Source organism: Schistocerca cancellata, chromosome 6, assembly GCF_023864275.1.
Source record: "Schistocerca cancellata isolate TAMUIC-IGC-003103 chromosome 6, iqSchCanc2.1, whole genome shotgun sequence".
NCBI classification, from domain to species: domain Eukaryota; kingdom Metazoa; phylum Arthropoda; class Insecta; order Orthoptera; family Acrididae; genus Schistocerca; species Schistocerca cancellata.
Genome location: NC_064631.1, coordinates 372,264,994 through 372,281,314, shown reverse-complemented (window position 1 = coordinate 372,281,314; position 16,321 = coordinate 372,264,994). Strand labels below are relative to the sequence as shown.

At 38.2% G+C, this 16,321-nt stretch overlaps 1 protein-coding gene across 1 annotated transcript in view; it reads right to left on the bottom strand.

Annotated features, from left to right (window-relative positions):
• The window catches only part of LOC126088335 (dynein axonemal heavy chain 10), a 1,153,099-nt gene that overhangs the window by 77,987 nt on the left and 1,058,791 nt on the right, over positions 1–16,321 (bottom strand). Inside the window, exon 58 of the mRNA XM_049906469.1 lies at positions 4,553–4,684. Within this exon, the coding sequence (XP_049762426.1) occupies positions 4,553–4,684 (132 nt within the window). The remainder of the gene's footprint in view (positions 1–4,552; positions 4,685–16,321) is intronic.

The following is a 16,321-nucleotide window of genomic DNA, read 5'->3' as shown; positions in this document are numbered from 1 at the left end:
GGAAAGCAGAAAGGTGGAAGAAGTATATAGAGGGTCTATACAAGGGCGATGTACTTGAGAACAATATTATGGAAATGGAAGAGGATGTAGATGAAGATGAAATGGGAGATATGATACTGCGTGAAGAGTTTGACAGAGCCCTGAAAGACCTGAGTCGAAACAAGGCCCCAGGAGTAGACAACATTCTATTAGAACTACTGACAGCCTTGGGAGAGCCAGTCCTGACAAAACTCTACCATCTGGTGAGCAAGATGTATGAAACAAGCGAAATACCCTCAGACTTAAAGAAGAATATAATAATTCCAATCCCAAAGAAAGCAGCTTTTGACAAATGTGAAAATTACCGAACAATCAGTTTAATAAGTCACGGCTGTAAAATACTAATGCGATTTCTTTACAGACGAATGGAAAAACCAGTAGAAGCCGACCTCGGGGAAGATCAGTTTGGATTCCGTAGAAATGTCGGAACATGTGAGGCAATACCGACCCTACAAGTTATCTTAGAAGAAAGATTAAGGAAAGGCAAACCTATGTTTCTAGCATTTGTAGACTTAGAGAAAGCATTTGACAATGCTAATTGGAATAATCTCTTTCAAATTCTGAAGGTGGCAGGGGTAAAATACAGGGAGCGAAAGGCTATTTACAATTTGTACAGAAAGCAGATGGCAGTTATAAGAGTCGAGGGGCATGAAAGGGAAGCTGTGGTTGGGGAGTGAGTGAGACAGGGTTGTAGCCTATCCATGATGTTATTCAATCTGTATATTGAGCAAGCAGTGATGGAAACAAAAGAAAAATTCGGAGTAGGTTTAAAATCCATGGAGAAGAAATAAAAACTTTGAGGTTCACCGATTACATTGCAATTTTGTCAGAGACAGCAAAGGACTTGGAAGAGCAGTTGAACGGAATGACATTGTCTTGAAAGGAGGGTATAAGATGAACATCAACAAAAGCAAAATGAAGATAATGGAATGTAGTCGAATTAAGGCAGGTGATGCCAAGGCAATTAGATTAGGAAATGAGACACTTAAAGTAGTAAAGGAGTTTTGCTACTTGGGGAGCAAAATAAATGATGATGGTCGAAGTAGAGAGGATATAAAATGTAGACTGGCAATGGAAAGGAAAGCGTTTCTGAAGAAGAAAAATTTGTTAACATTGAGTATAGATTTAAATGTCAGGAAGTCGTTTCTGAAGGTATTTGTATGGAGTGTAGCCACGTATAGAAGTGTAAAGTGGACGATAAATAGTTTTGACAAGAAGAGAATAGAAGCTTTTGAAATGTGGTGCTACAGAAGAATGCTGAAGATTAGATGGGTAGATCACATAACTAATGAGGAGGTATTGAATAGAATTGGGGAGAAGAGGAGCTTGTGGCACAACTTGACTAGAAGAAGGGATCGGTTGGTAGGACATGTTCTGAGACATCGAGGGATCACCAATTTAGTATTGGAGGGCAGCATGGAGGGTAAAATTCGTAGAGGGAGACCAAGAGATGAATACACTAATCAGATTCAGAAGGATGTAGGCTGCAGTAGGTACTGGGAGATGAAAAAGCTTCCACAGGATAGAGTAGCATGGAGAGCTGCATCAAACCAGTCTCAGGACTGAAGACCACAACAACAACAACAGTTATCTATTAATTGCATTTATTTATTAATTGTTTATATTAATTTTTTACATTTATTTAACTTTCTCCAGAGTTTATCTCATCCATAATGTATTTAAAAAAGGAACTTGGTACCCATTTCAGGAAAGAATGAAAAGCAGAACAGGAAGAGCTTGCCAAACTGGTTCTCTTGTTCAGCCACAAGGTTTTAGAACATGGAGAAAGCTTAGCATCAGGGTATTAGATCATGAAAAAAATTATCACGTTGGCACATTTGAAAACAGTAAAGAGCTTGAAATGCAACTACAGTAAAGGGAAACAATCAATGATGCTGTTCAATTAGAACAACGTAAGTCATTTGAGAAATGGAAAGCTGTATTAACAAGAATTCTTGGTTGTGTATTGTATTTAGGCAGACTATCCTTACCCTTGTATGGTCACTCAGAAGATCTTTGTGGCAGTAATAACTGTGGAAATTTCTTTGAAATGTTCAAGTTAATTGCCAAATATAATCCAGTTCTGATTTATCATCTTCATAATGTTCAGCAGAATGCTATGTTGTGTTTTATCTTTCTCCAAAACACCAAAATGAATTTATCAAACCATTTGGTGATCATGAAAAATTAAGTATTCTCTATAATGTTTGACAGTTCACCCATTACATCTTATAATGACAAAAAGTCTCAAGTAATTCATTTTAATATATATTGGTGTTTCAGAATTCACAGCAGAGAAAACGTTTATTGACTTTATTCTGCTACATGGAAAATCAACTAATGAAATTACAGAATACCTTTTTTGCAAGTTGCAAGGAGGTGGTGTAAAACTGGAGTACTGCTATGGACAAGGATATGACAATGCTGCAATCATCACTGGACACATTAGTGGTGTTCAAAGGTATATTCTGGATATGAATCCCAAAGCAGTGTTTATGACATGCAACAATCACTCATTTAATCTTGCTGGAGTACACACAATTGCTATTTGAACAGAAACAGTGACTTTTTGTCACTATGCTAAATGTATGCACATTTTTCTCAAGCTCCACACATAGGTGGGAATTTCTTAAGCAGCATGTTCTAATTAACCTGAAGTGATCCTGTGACACAAGATGGAATTCAGAGCATGAATCTGAACATGCAATTACCTAGCAAATTTAAAGCATAATACAAGCTTTAGGTATCTTTAGAAATGGGTCAGAGGAAACCCCAGAAACCAAATGAGATGCAGGCAGTTTGCTGGTTTACATTATGATATATCCCTTCTTTGCATACCTTTAATTTTGGAGCCCTTTGTTTACTGAAGTGAATGATGCTCAGATGTACCTAAAACAACAAGGACTTGGACTTGAACAAAGTATTGAAAAGCTGAAAGCAGTGACTCTATTCTGTGAGGAAAAGGATGATTCTCTAATCTCAAAAGCAGCAGAGGGAGCCATGAAGATATGCAATATATTTGACATTTCAACACAAAGACCAGCTGGTAATGAAAGAAATGTCTGGTGAGAAAAGTATTAACTCTGCTTCAATTTAATTCAAGAAATGCATTGAGACAGTAGATACGCTAACATCAGAATTTAACAAACATATGTTAGAAATAAATATACTCTTACTCCATGAGCCATGTGACTTCCTTCAAATTCGGATAGTATTGAATGCAGAGAAAGATTAATTCATCAATTGAAACATTCAGCATTTACTGGAAACATATTCTGAATTGAATGCTTCAGTTATGGTTGCTGAAGTACATCATTTCTTTATTTAAAGAAGTTCATGCAGAAAAGAACATTCTTGTATGGACAGTTTTAGAATTATTAAGCTGGATAATTAAATGGAATATTCATGAAGGTTTAATTAACATTTTTGTGGCACTAAGACCTTTTCTAACAGCCACTGTGTCAAATGCTACTTGTGAAAGAAGTTTCTTCAAACTTAAAGCTAATATAGACCAATCAGAGGTTGGCTAAGAGCCAGGAAAGATTTAGTAATCTTGCAGTTATATCAATTGAATGAAAAATAAATGCAAATTTCAACCATTTAATGGAACAGCCTGCAAGAATAAAATCCAGGCCTTTGCAGACAGGCCTTACTCACCAAACATAGCTCACAAACCGATTTACCATGCCATAACCTCATACACCCATAATTCTCCCACCACTCCTAAAGAACCCACCAGGAACCAACTCCAAAGAAGTGGCCCATTCATCATCCAGTATCTCGCCACATTGGAGCAACTGAACCATGTCCTTCACCAGGGCTTCCCCTATCTATCTTTATGCCCAGAAATGAATGCTATCTTACCCATGATCCTTCCAAATCCTCCTTAAGCAGTATTATGCCACCCATCCAGCCTATATATTATTTTGTCCATCCCTATAACACTCTCATTCCCAACTCCTTGCCACAGATATCATTTCCAGGTGGAAGACCCAGATGCAAGACCTGCCCAATTCACCTTCCCTCTGAGCTGCCAGCTATCCCACACACCTATTGCTTCCCTCTGAGATGCCAGATACCTAACTAGCACAGTTTTTATTCTTTTCTTGAGTGCCTATCAATGACTCAATGCTTCTACTATTCAGTGAGTGGCCTCATTTCCTCCTAAATTATTTACATATTGTACCAGAAATATCATTACCATATCTGATTATATTTTATGACATAGTGTGTATTTGCTATCAGAGCAGTGTCATTTTAACATATGTTTGAGAAATTATTATGAACAACCCAAAATATGTGCAATAAGGAATGGGAATTCTATTTGTTTTGCTGGAGAATGACAATGATTTTGAAACGGAATGTGATTTCAGAGCCAGAGGTGAATTAGTAACAGTATTAAATGACTGGCCTATTTTCTATAATAATAATAAAAAAGTTTGCATAGACACAGTTACAGAGTAACAACTGAAAAGAAAGATGCATGTATGAAACACATTTAATGAGTACTTACCAGCTTGAGGTTGTAGTTCTATAAGATGAGACCACATTAGTTTGGCAGCTTGAGTGTAATAACCAATTTCTGCATTTGGATGTAGACCAAACACATCTGGGCTATTCACCAAGGGCAGCTGGTCAATATATTCTGCAGCAACATAAACAAACTGTAAATTATGGAATAAAAGGCAAAACTGAAATGTTATAACTAATTTTTATCTGTATGTAAGTACAATAACAGTTGTAGACACACACACACACACACACACACACACACACACACACACACACACACATTATGACAACATGCTTAATAGCATGTTTGTACAACTTACAAATATGATACAGCACCAATTCTGCATGGCACTAATTTTACGGGTCCTTTTTAGGTTTCTGGATGTATATTGCACAAATCATGCAGTTCCCATAAATTATGGACTACTAGTTTTTGCATGCAGAGCTGGTGCCTGATTGCCACTTGGGTTCAGATCAGGCAAATGTTGCAGCCAAGACATAATGTGAGTTCATTATAATGCTATTTAAACCACTGTAGCATGTCCCAGCCTTTTCAAATGGGCTTTTGTCCTTCTGGAAGATGTGATTGCTATTGGGGAAGACTCTAAACATCAAGGGATGGAAGTGCTCTGTAACAAAGTTCATGTAGTCCACAGCTCCAAGAGGTCCCATGAAAGCCCAGGTGAATGACCCTCTGGCATGTGTCCATGACATGGTGCATGTTCTGAGTAGCTGTTCACTTCCATGATGGCTTATCATTCTCGACCATTGACCTGTTGAAACAACAAATGCAATTCATCTGGTTAGGCAGCATGTTTCTATTCATGCAAACGGTGGAGCCCCACCTTCAATAATGCTCTGGATCACTTCTGCCTGCATCAGCATTTTACTCTGTTTCAGGTACACCATGGTTAGCTGCCTATCCTGCTTTACAGTGTGGTCAAACTCTAATCTTCATAGTCTGTGATGAGACATAGTCATCCAGCAACTTCTTGCATACTCATGACTTCACCATCTGTCAGCCACTTTTGATAGGTACTCATGACAATAGAATGTGAACAGCTGATCAGCATCATTTTCCAAGATGCCTGTCTGCAGGTTTTGGGCCATAACAATTTTGCCTTGGTCACTGTCACTTATGCCAATGTTTCCCAATTTTGGTTAGGTTAGGAGCTAAATTTCATTAGCTCCTGTTCCACTTAAATACTTTCCTTACCACATCACCTGCTTTCAATATCAACAGGCAGCGTTCAGTCTCATGGAGGCAGTGGTGTTATTGGTCTGGGTCATCAATGCGTCTACACGTATATTTTACAGCTCAAAGAGAACCATAAGAGACACAGAAACTACAGCTTTTGAAAGCTTATTCAGGCCATTAGTTTGAATTTTTCAGACATGTTATTGCAAATGTGTTGAATATTCAATGAAACAAACATTTGTTTTTGCACAATTAAGTTAAAACTTATGGCCTATGAAGTGTAAATAATCAGAGTGACAATGCATCTTTTCTTTTAATTATTCTCTTTTTTCATGGTTCAGTCATACAGTCAATCACTATATCAAGTTTTGAAGACATCACTGTGTAGAAAAATCATAACAGATAGAAGCTGCTTTCAGACACTAATTCTGAGTCTGTACTGCCCTATTTATTGACACCTGACTGCTCAGTACAATAATCATCATCATCATCATCACCATCATCATCATTTAAGACTGATTATGCCTTTCAGCGTTCAGTCTGGAGCATAGTCCCCCTTATAAAATTCCTCCATGATCCCCTATTCATTGCTAACATTGGTGCCTCTTCTGATGTTAAGCCTATTACTTCAAAATCATTCTTAACCGAATCCAGGTACCTTCTCCTTGGTCTACACCAACTCCTCCTACCCTCTACAGCTGAACCCATGAGTCTCCTGGGCAACCTTGCTTCTCCCATGTGTGTAACATGACCCCACCATCAAAGCCTGTTCGCCCTGACTGCTGCATCTATAGAGTTCATTTCCAGTTTCTTTGATTTCCTCATTGTGGACACCCTCCTGCCATTGTTCCCATCTACTAGTACCTGCAATCATCCTAGCTACTTTCATATCTGTAACCTCAACCTTATTGATAAGGTACCCTGAATCCACCCAGCTTTCGCTCCCATACAACAAAGTTGGTCGAAAGATTGAACGTTGCACAGATAACTTTGTCTTGGTACTGACTTCCTTCTTGCAGAAGAGAGTAGATCGTAGCTGAGCGCTCACTGCATTAGCTTTCATCACCTCGCTTCCAGTTCTTTCACTATGTTGCCATCCTGTGAGAATATCCATCCTAAGTACTTGAAATTGTCCACCTGTTCTAACTTTGTTCCTCCTATTTGGCACTCAATCCGTTTATATCTCTTTCCCACTGACAGTACTTTCGGTTTGGAGATGCTAATCTTCACACCATAGTCCTTACATTTCTGATCTATCTCTGAAATATTACTTTGCAAACTTTCAATCGAATCTGCCATCACAACTAAGTCATACCCATATGCGAGACTGCTTATTTTGTGTTCACATATCTTAATCTCACCCAGCCAGTCTATTGTTTTCAACATATGATCCATAAATAATATGAACTACAGTGGAGACAGTTGCAGCCTTGTCTTACCCCTGAAACTACTCTGAACCATGAACTCAATTTACCGTCAACTCTAACTGCTGCCTGACTATCTTTGTAAAGACCTTTAATTGCTTGCAAAAGTTTGCCTCATATTCCATAATCTCATAGAACAGACAATAAATTCCTCCTAGGAACCTGGTCATATGCCTTTTCTAGATCTATAAAGCATAGATACAATTCCCTGTTCCACTTGTAACACTTCTCCATTATTTGCCGTAAGCTAAAGGTCTGGTCCTGACAACTTCTAAGAGGCCTAAACGCACACTGATTTTCATCCAATTTGTCCTCAACTAATACTCGCACTTTCCTTTCAACAATACCTGAGAAAATTTTACCCACAACGCTGATTAAAGAGATACCTCTGTAGTTGTTACAATCTTTTCTGTTTCCACGTTTAAAGATTGGTGTGATTACTGCTTTTGTCCATCTGATGGAACCTGTGCCAACTCCCACGCCATTTCAATTATCCTTGTGTAGCCATTTAAGACCTGACATACCACTGTATTTGATGAGTTCCGACTTAATTTCATTCACCCCAGCTGCTTTACTGCATTGCAATCTATTGACCATTTTCTCCACTTCCTCAAATGTGATCCTATTTCCATCATCATTCCTATCCCTATAATAAATAAGTAAACAAATTAATAGCTGGTGTTTATCTACCGCTTTCTGGTTAGTATTTACACAGCTACAAAATATCACACACATGAATTATACATATGCTCTCAGAACAGAGGCTTGTTTACAATAAACATTCCTGCTGGTCATACTGATAACAAGAAATTAAAATTCTTGGAGGTGTATCATTTCTCCACTTTTTTTCGGCTGTACATATTTTTATTTAATTTTTGAACTTGTTTTATTGTATTTATGTCTCCCACTGGAGATCATATTTCATAAATTACATTCCTTTTATAAATAAGTGAAGCAACTGTATGGTATTATAGGGCAATAAAACCCATCTGGGGTTCTTTGGTTGTCTGGTGCAAGTCTTTCAATTTGACACTACTTCAGTGACTTGCACATCTAAAAAATTTATTTTTTGTACTACTGTGCAGTCTAATTCCAAGTGATTTTTTGCACTTTCAGAATCATTTACTCCCTTATCAGTTTTTCAAACTATGTGTGGGGACATAAGCTCTATGCACTTCTGTCCCCAAGAATATCACTACAAAAACAGTATCTCTGGGCCTTGGGCAGTCTGTTCTGATAAGCCAAGTGTTTGAGTTGTATACGTCCATAAGGTGTCTATAAATAAATATTGTGTCTTTGAATCAGTAACATTGACAATCATTATGCATCATGAACATTGTGTTCATTTCCCAAATCCTACATATGCCTTTGAAGTGTTGCACTCTGTGACTCAGAAAAACAATAGCCAGGATATCACAAGTTTATTGAACAAAAAAGTCTACGATAAAATAGGCATGGGTCTGCATCACTGTTTGAAAAACCAGCTTTCTTCATGAACTCAACAAAACGTTTGTTCCAGCAACGTGGCGCTTCCTTCAACCCATAAAGACCTTTTTTTAAGAAACATACTCGGCCTGTACCATCTTCGAAACCTTCTGGTTGTTCCATATCTACTTCATCTTCAAGTATTCCATTCAAAAAAGCTGTCTTTACATCAAATTGTTCTAGCAGCATTTTCTTTTAAGCATCTACAGCCAACAGAGTTCGTATGGTGTCATAACGTGCCACAGGGCTAAAGGCGTCGTCATAATCAATTCCTGCTTTCTGAATACAGCCTTTTGCAACCAATCTGGCTTTAAAGCGAGTACCTCCATCGACTGCGTCCTTTCGCCGTAGAACCCAGCGGTTTTGCAATACTTTGGCATTCTTCGGACGGTCAACCAGCACCCAGGTATTGTTTTCCTTAAGTGATTGAAGTTCTTCACTAATAGTTTGCATCCATTCTTCCTTCTCGTTTGACTGCAATATTTCTGAAAAACAGTTTGGATCTTTGTATCCAAGTACATCAACTTTTGTTGCCATACAAAATTCACCACTTTCCATCCAGGTTGGTTTTCTTCATTGTCTTTTATTCTTCTGTTTCTCTTCATTAGAAGATTCAGCAGCTTCTGCTTTTAGAAATTCTGTTAATTCTTTATTTTCTTCAGACTGACTTTCTCTAGAATCGAGAGTGCCAATTTTTTCTTGAGTTTGGCTTCCTCCAGAAGTGTACAGCTTAGGAGATTTACATTGGTCATCTTTAGATGAATTCGAATCATTAAATTGTTCCCAAGGGACTTCAAATTCAACATGATCACTATGTAAATCACAAACAATTTCTGGCTTAAATTTTACATCATGACTCAACACCACTTTTCTTTTAGATGGAATCCAAACTCTGAACCCATCTCTGTCATTAACATACCCAACAAGTCGTCCAAAAACTGCCTTATCATCAAACTTGGAATGGAATTGTTTGTTAATGTGAACATAGCAGCCTGTGCCAAAAATTCTGAGATGATCAAGTCGTCCTACTGGTCAATTAAACCATAGTTCATAAGGGGTTTTATTTTCAACTGAAGATTTTCCAGTACGATTTATTAGGTAGACTGCTGTGTTACATGCCTCTGCCCACAACCCTTTAGGTAATTTACTCGGATTTAGCATTGACCAGGCAGCTTCAACAATGGTCCTATTTTCCCGTTCAGCCACACCATTTTGTTCAGGAGTGTAAGGAGAAGGAATCAGTAGCTCTATTCCCCTGTCTGCAAGCAGTTCACTGACATTCTTATTGTTAAATTCTTTGCCACCATCACATCTAAATTGTTTGACAACATGTCCATTAGTTCGTGCTTCATTTAAAAACTGCTTAAGCACAGTACACACTTCACTTTTGTGTCTTAAAAAGAAAATTCGACGAAATTTACTAAAATTGTCTTTGAAACATACATAATAATGCTTGCCTCCAAAAGATTTCATGCTCATTGGTCCATTTACATCCGCGTGGATTAATTCACCAGTACTGGTAGCGCGTATTGTTCGTGTTTTGAATGGCAGCCTATGCATCTTTCCAACTGCACAGCCATCACAAAATTCACTCTTGGCATCTTCCACATTAATGTTCATTCCTTTTAAAATATTCTTCACATGTTGTTTATTCTGATGACCAAACCTTTCATGGTACACTTGCAATGTTTCGGATGAAGTCATCAAATTCATACGATTCATTTTTGCATTTCTAACAACACGCATGTTCAACACATATAGTCCATTTTTCACATAACCTGTCATAACAATATTGCCACTGACTTGTTTTCGAACACAGACATTATTATAACTAAAATTAGTACTGTAGCCTCTGCAGGCAATGGCTCTCACAGAGAACAGATTAGCACTTGCATCAGGGACGTACAAAACATTGTCCATTCTAGCATTGTACCATTTATTGTTTCGTCGGATTTGGATGTAAACTGTTCCTTGACCGTACGCACACATTTTGACATCTTGTTTTCCCAATGAAATTACTTGAGGAACATCAAATTCACTATACGAAACAAAATACTGTTTGTTGGGAGTGTTTTTGCCAACTTCAATGCACTAGCATTGTCAATGTAAAGAACTGGAGGCTGCCCCGACATTTCCACTAATTCTGATAGCAGACGACGTAACCAAACTAACTCTTTTGCTCCTTCACTAGCTGCAATTATTCCCGCCTCGGTTGTGGATGTGGCCACTACTTTCTGCAACTGACTTGTCCATGACACTGCACCACCTGAGTACTTTGCAAGAATTCCAGTTGTTGAGCGCCTTGTCCGGTTATCACCTGCGAAATCTGCATCAGCGTAAATTTTTAACTCTTCTTTTTTATTATATACAATTCCAAAATTTAAGGTCCCTTTCAAATACCGGAAAATGCACTTTACTCTATTCCAGTCTTCAGTGGTTGGTTTCTCCATAGCTCGAGCAGCTTTATTGACTGCAAAAGTGATGTCTGGATGAGTTACTGTTGAAAGGTACATGAGACAACCAATTGCTTCACGGTAGGGTACAGATGACGAAACTTCTTCGTTTTGATTATTGTCCTCACATCCAATAGGAGTTGAGATTGTATTGCATTCTGCCATTCGAAATCTTTGCAGAATTTCTTCTGTGTATTTCTCTTGACTTATCATTATTGCTCCATCTTCATATTGCTTTATTTTTATGCCAAGAAAATTGTCAAGACTGCCAGTTGTTATTTCGAATTCATGTTGTAAAACATCCATAAAAACAGCAATTTCTTTCTTGTTACTGCCGACAATCAGGTCATCATCAACGTAGATTGCCACATAAGGCTATTTCCATTTTGTCTATGATAAAATAGGCATGGGTCTGCATCACTGTTTGAAAAACCAGCTTTCTTCATGAACTCAACAAAACGTTTGTTCCAGCAACGTGGCGCTTGCTTCAACCCATAAAGACTTTTTTTTAAGAAACATACTCGGCCTGTACCATCTTCGAAACCTTCTGGTTGTTCCATATATACTTCATCTTCAAGTATTCCATTCAAAAAAGCTGTCTTTACATCGAATTGTTCTAGCAGCATTTTCTTTGAAGCAGCTACAGCCAACAGAGTTCGTATGGTGTCATAAAGTGCCACAGGGCTAAAGGCGTCGTCATAATCAATTCCTGCTTTCTGAATACAGCCTTTTGCAACCAATCTGGCTTTAAAGCGAGTACCTCCATTGACTGCGACCTTTTGCCGTAGAACCCAGCGGTTTTGCAATACTTTGGCATTCTTCGGACGGTCAACCAGCACCCAGGTATTGTTTTCCTTAAGTGATTGAAGTTCTTCACTAATAGCTTGCATCCATTCTTCCTTCTCGTTTGACTGCAATATTTCTGAAAAACAGTTTGGATCTTTGTATCCAAGTACATCAACTTTTGTTGCCATACAAAATTCACCACTTACCATCCAAGTTGGTTTTCTTCGTTGTCTTTTATTCTTCTGTTTCTTTTCATTAGAAGATTCAGCAGCTTCTGCTTTTAGAAATTCTGTTAATTCTTTATTTTCTTCAGACTGACTTTCTCTAGAATCGAGAGTGCCAATTTTTTCTTGAGTTTGGCTTCCTCCAGAAGTGTACAGCTTAGGAGATTTACATTGGTCATCTTTAGATGAATTCGAATCATTAAATTGTTCCCGAGGGACTTCAAATTCAACATGATCACTATGTAAATCACAAACAATTTCTGGCTTAAATTTTACATCATGACTCAACACCACTTTTCTTTTAGATGGAATCCAAACTCTGAACCCATCTCTGTCATTAACATACCCAACAAGTCGTCCAAAAACTGCCTTATCATCAAACTTGGAATGGAATTGTTTGTTAATGTGAACATAGCAGCCTGTACCAAAAATTCTGAGATGATCAAGTCGTCCTACTGGTCGATTAAACCATAGTTCATAAGGGGTTTTATTTTCAACTGAAGATTTTCCAGTACGATTTATTAGGTAGACTGCTGTGTTACATGCCTCTGCCCACAACCCTTTAGGTAATTTACTCGGATTTAGCATTGACCAGGCAGCTTCAACAATGGTCCTATTTTCCCGTTCAGCCACACCATTTTGTTCAGGAGTGTAAGGAGAAGGAATCAGTAGCTCTATTCCCCTGTCTGCAAGCAGTTCACTGACATTCTTATTGTTAAATTCTTTGCCACCATCACATCTAAATTGTTTGACAACATGTCCATTAGTTCGTGCTTCATTTAAAAACTGCTTAAGCACAGTACACACTTCACTTTTGTGTCTTAAAAAGAAAATTCGACGAAATTTACTAAAATTGTCTTTGAAACATACATAATAATGCTTGCCTCCAAAAGATTTCATGCTCATTGGTCCATTTACATCCGCGTGGATTAATTCACCTGTACTGGTAGCGCATATTGTTCGTGTTTTGAATGGCAGCCTATGCATCTTTCCAACCGCACAGCCATCACAAAATTCACTCTTGGCATCTTCCACATTAATGTTCATTCCTTTTAAAATATTCTTCACATGTTGTTTATTCTGATGACCAAACCTTTCATGGTACACTTGCAATGTTTCGGATGAAGTCATCAAATTCATACGATTCATTTTTGCATTTCTAACAACACGCATGTTCAACACATATAGTCCATTTTTCACATAACCTGTCATAACAATATTGCCACTGACTTGTTTTCGAACACAGACATTATTATAACTAAAATTAGTACTGTAGCCTCTGCAGGCAATGGCTCTCACAGAGAACAGATTAGCACAGAGAACAGATTAGCACTTGCATCAGGGATGTACAAAACATTGTCCATTCTAGCATTGTACCATTTATTGTTTCGTCGGATTTGGATGTAAACTGTTCCTTGACTGTACGCACACATTTTGACATCTTGTTTTCCCAATGAAATTACTTGAGGAACATCAAATTCACTATACGAAACAAAATACTGTTTGTTGGGAGTGATATGATTTGTAGCGCCACTGTCGCAATACCATTTATTTGGGTCACTGTGATTACTGGTACACACACCCATAGCGTATGAAGTAAATGCAGCGTGTTCACTGTCTCGCTTCTTCTCTTTTCTTTTATTGCTGTCACGAGTGTTCTGTGGACACTCTGCTGCCCAGTGACCTAATTGTTTGCATTTATTACACGGAAACTTCTGTTTTAATTGTGACTTCATCATCTTTACTTGCTGATTACTTGTTTGCCGTTTTCTTGTTTTAGAAACGACAAAAGCTGCACTTCCATTAACATCTTGTTCACGCAGTTCAATAGTACAGAGTTTTTCAATCAATAAATTCAAGCTTTGCTTTTCTGTCGGTATCGTATCCCAGAGATCCTTAAAATTGTCATAGTCTTTTCCCAGTGTAGACAAAATTCGACCATTTAAGATTCTTTCAGATAGTGTATTTTCTTCATGTTTTGCTAATTCATCGTTCAGGTCCACAAATAACTTTTGCAGTTTGGCCACATGTGCACTAATATCTTCCGATTCATCACGTTTAACACGGAAAAATGTTTCAATCAACATATTCAAACGCTGAGTACTGCTACGTTCAAATCGGTCGCGTAATTTGTCCCAGATTTCTTTAGCATTCTTGCACGTTAAGACGAGTTCTGCAACAGGTTAACTTTGCGCACTTGCTATAAGACTTGCTGCCTTTGCGTCGTCCTTGAGCCATTCCACATACGCTTCTTTTTGTTCACTTGTCGCATCTTGCGGCAACTCTACACGTACACGTGTACCGTTAATAATATCTTCTAGTCCATATGGACGTAGCACCATAGAAATACGCCATTTCCATTTGGCCCAGTCGTCAGGTCCTTCAAGCTTATCAATGCTGACCTTATAATCGCCGCTAGCAGTCATGTTTCTTTACAGACATACGCTCATTTCAAATATTGTTTTAATTAAACTGTGTTGTTTGCCTTTACACGTGTACTGGGCCCATAACCTGATGAAAAATATTATTTAAAGGCAAGAAAACATTTTATTAGTTTTGTAATTACACCCTGGATACGAAAAAAAACAACACATTTACTGTAAGAAAAACACAGAAGTTACACACAAGCCAAGAATAAAGATATTGACAGCAGAGTCATGGAGCAGCACATAAATATAGACGTCAAGGAATTTTTTCTTTTCTTTTAACAGAAATAAATGCCAAGAAACAGTAACAAGAGTAACACAACAGGTACAAACAGTAACAAGAGTAGTACAATAGATACAAAATAACTGTGGACCACAATAAGATCAGACTGGCACTAAGTGCCGAGGGCATGGGCTGAAGAATAGGTTCCTAGAGAAAACACTGACAGAATGCTCTGTTCAGTACTAAAACTGCATGGATCCAAGTCAGGATGCTGGATGCTGAGCTCAGCCGTGATTACCAGCAAGATTCTAAGTTCATGGCCTGTAAGTCTGAGTCTGAGGATGATGACTGTTCTAATTTAGATTCAGCAAGATAACACTTAAGAGTTTGGGGCTGAAGACCAGAATGACCAATTCAGAATAATGTCAATAGTGATGAAAACACTGTGTTGCACCAAAAGATAAAATCCCTGGATATCACTGGCACGAGAGTCTGGAAAAAGAAACAATGATGACTTCTGTGTGTGACGTTTGTCTGAACAATGGACTTCAAAAGCAATCCTGTTTGATCTACATCCACATAGATAGTCTGCAAGCCGCCACACAGTGCATGGTGGAGGGTACTCTGTATGACTACTTGTCATTTCCTTTCCTTTTCCATTCACAAGTAGAGTGAGGAAAAAACAACTGTCTATATGCCTCCATATGAGCCCTAATATCTCATATCTTATCTTTGTGGTCCTTGGGTGTAATGTATGTTGGCAGCAGTAGAATCATTTGGCAGTCAGCTTCAAATCCTGGTACTCTAAATTTTTTCAATAGTGATCCTCAAAAAGAACATCACCTTTCCTCTAGGGATACCCATCTGAGTTCCCAAAGTGTCTCTATAACACTTAGATGATGTTGTTTGAACCTACTGGTAACATATTTAGCAGTCTGCCTCTGAACTGCTTCAATCCGACCTGGTGCAGATCACATACACTTGAGCAATATTCAAGAAAAGGTCACACTAGAATCCCTAAAATTCACCCAATAAATGGAAGTCAACTATTTGCCTTCCCTATCACAGTCCTCACATACTCATTCCATTTCAAATCTCTTTGCAACATTACACCCAGATATTTAAATGGTGTGACTGTGTCAAGTAGTACACTACTAATCCCGTATTACAAATTTCTTTCCGCTACTCATCACATTAACTTACATTTTTCCACATTTAGAACTAGCTGCCATTCATCACACTAACTAGAAATTTTGTCCAAGTCATCTTGTATCCTCCTGCAATCACTCAACTTTGACACTTTACCATACACCATAGTACCATCAGGAAACAATTGCAGATTGCTGGCCACCCTGTCCACCAGATCAATTACACTGATCAGCCAGAACATTATGACCACCTACCTAATAGTTGGTATGTCCACCTTTGGTGTGGATAACAGTGAAGTTGACCATTCACCTTCCCTACCACAGTCTTCACCTGCTTGTTCAGGCTTTGTAGCATTACACATAATATCCAAGCAACATGTCTGTGGCAAGCAGGACACTCCTA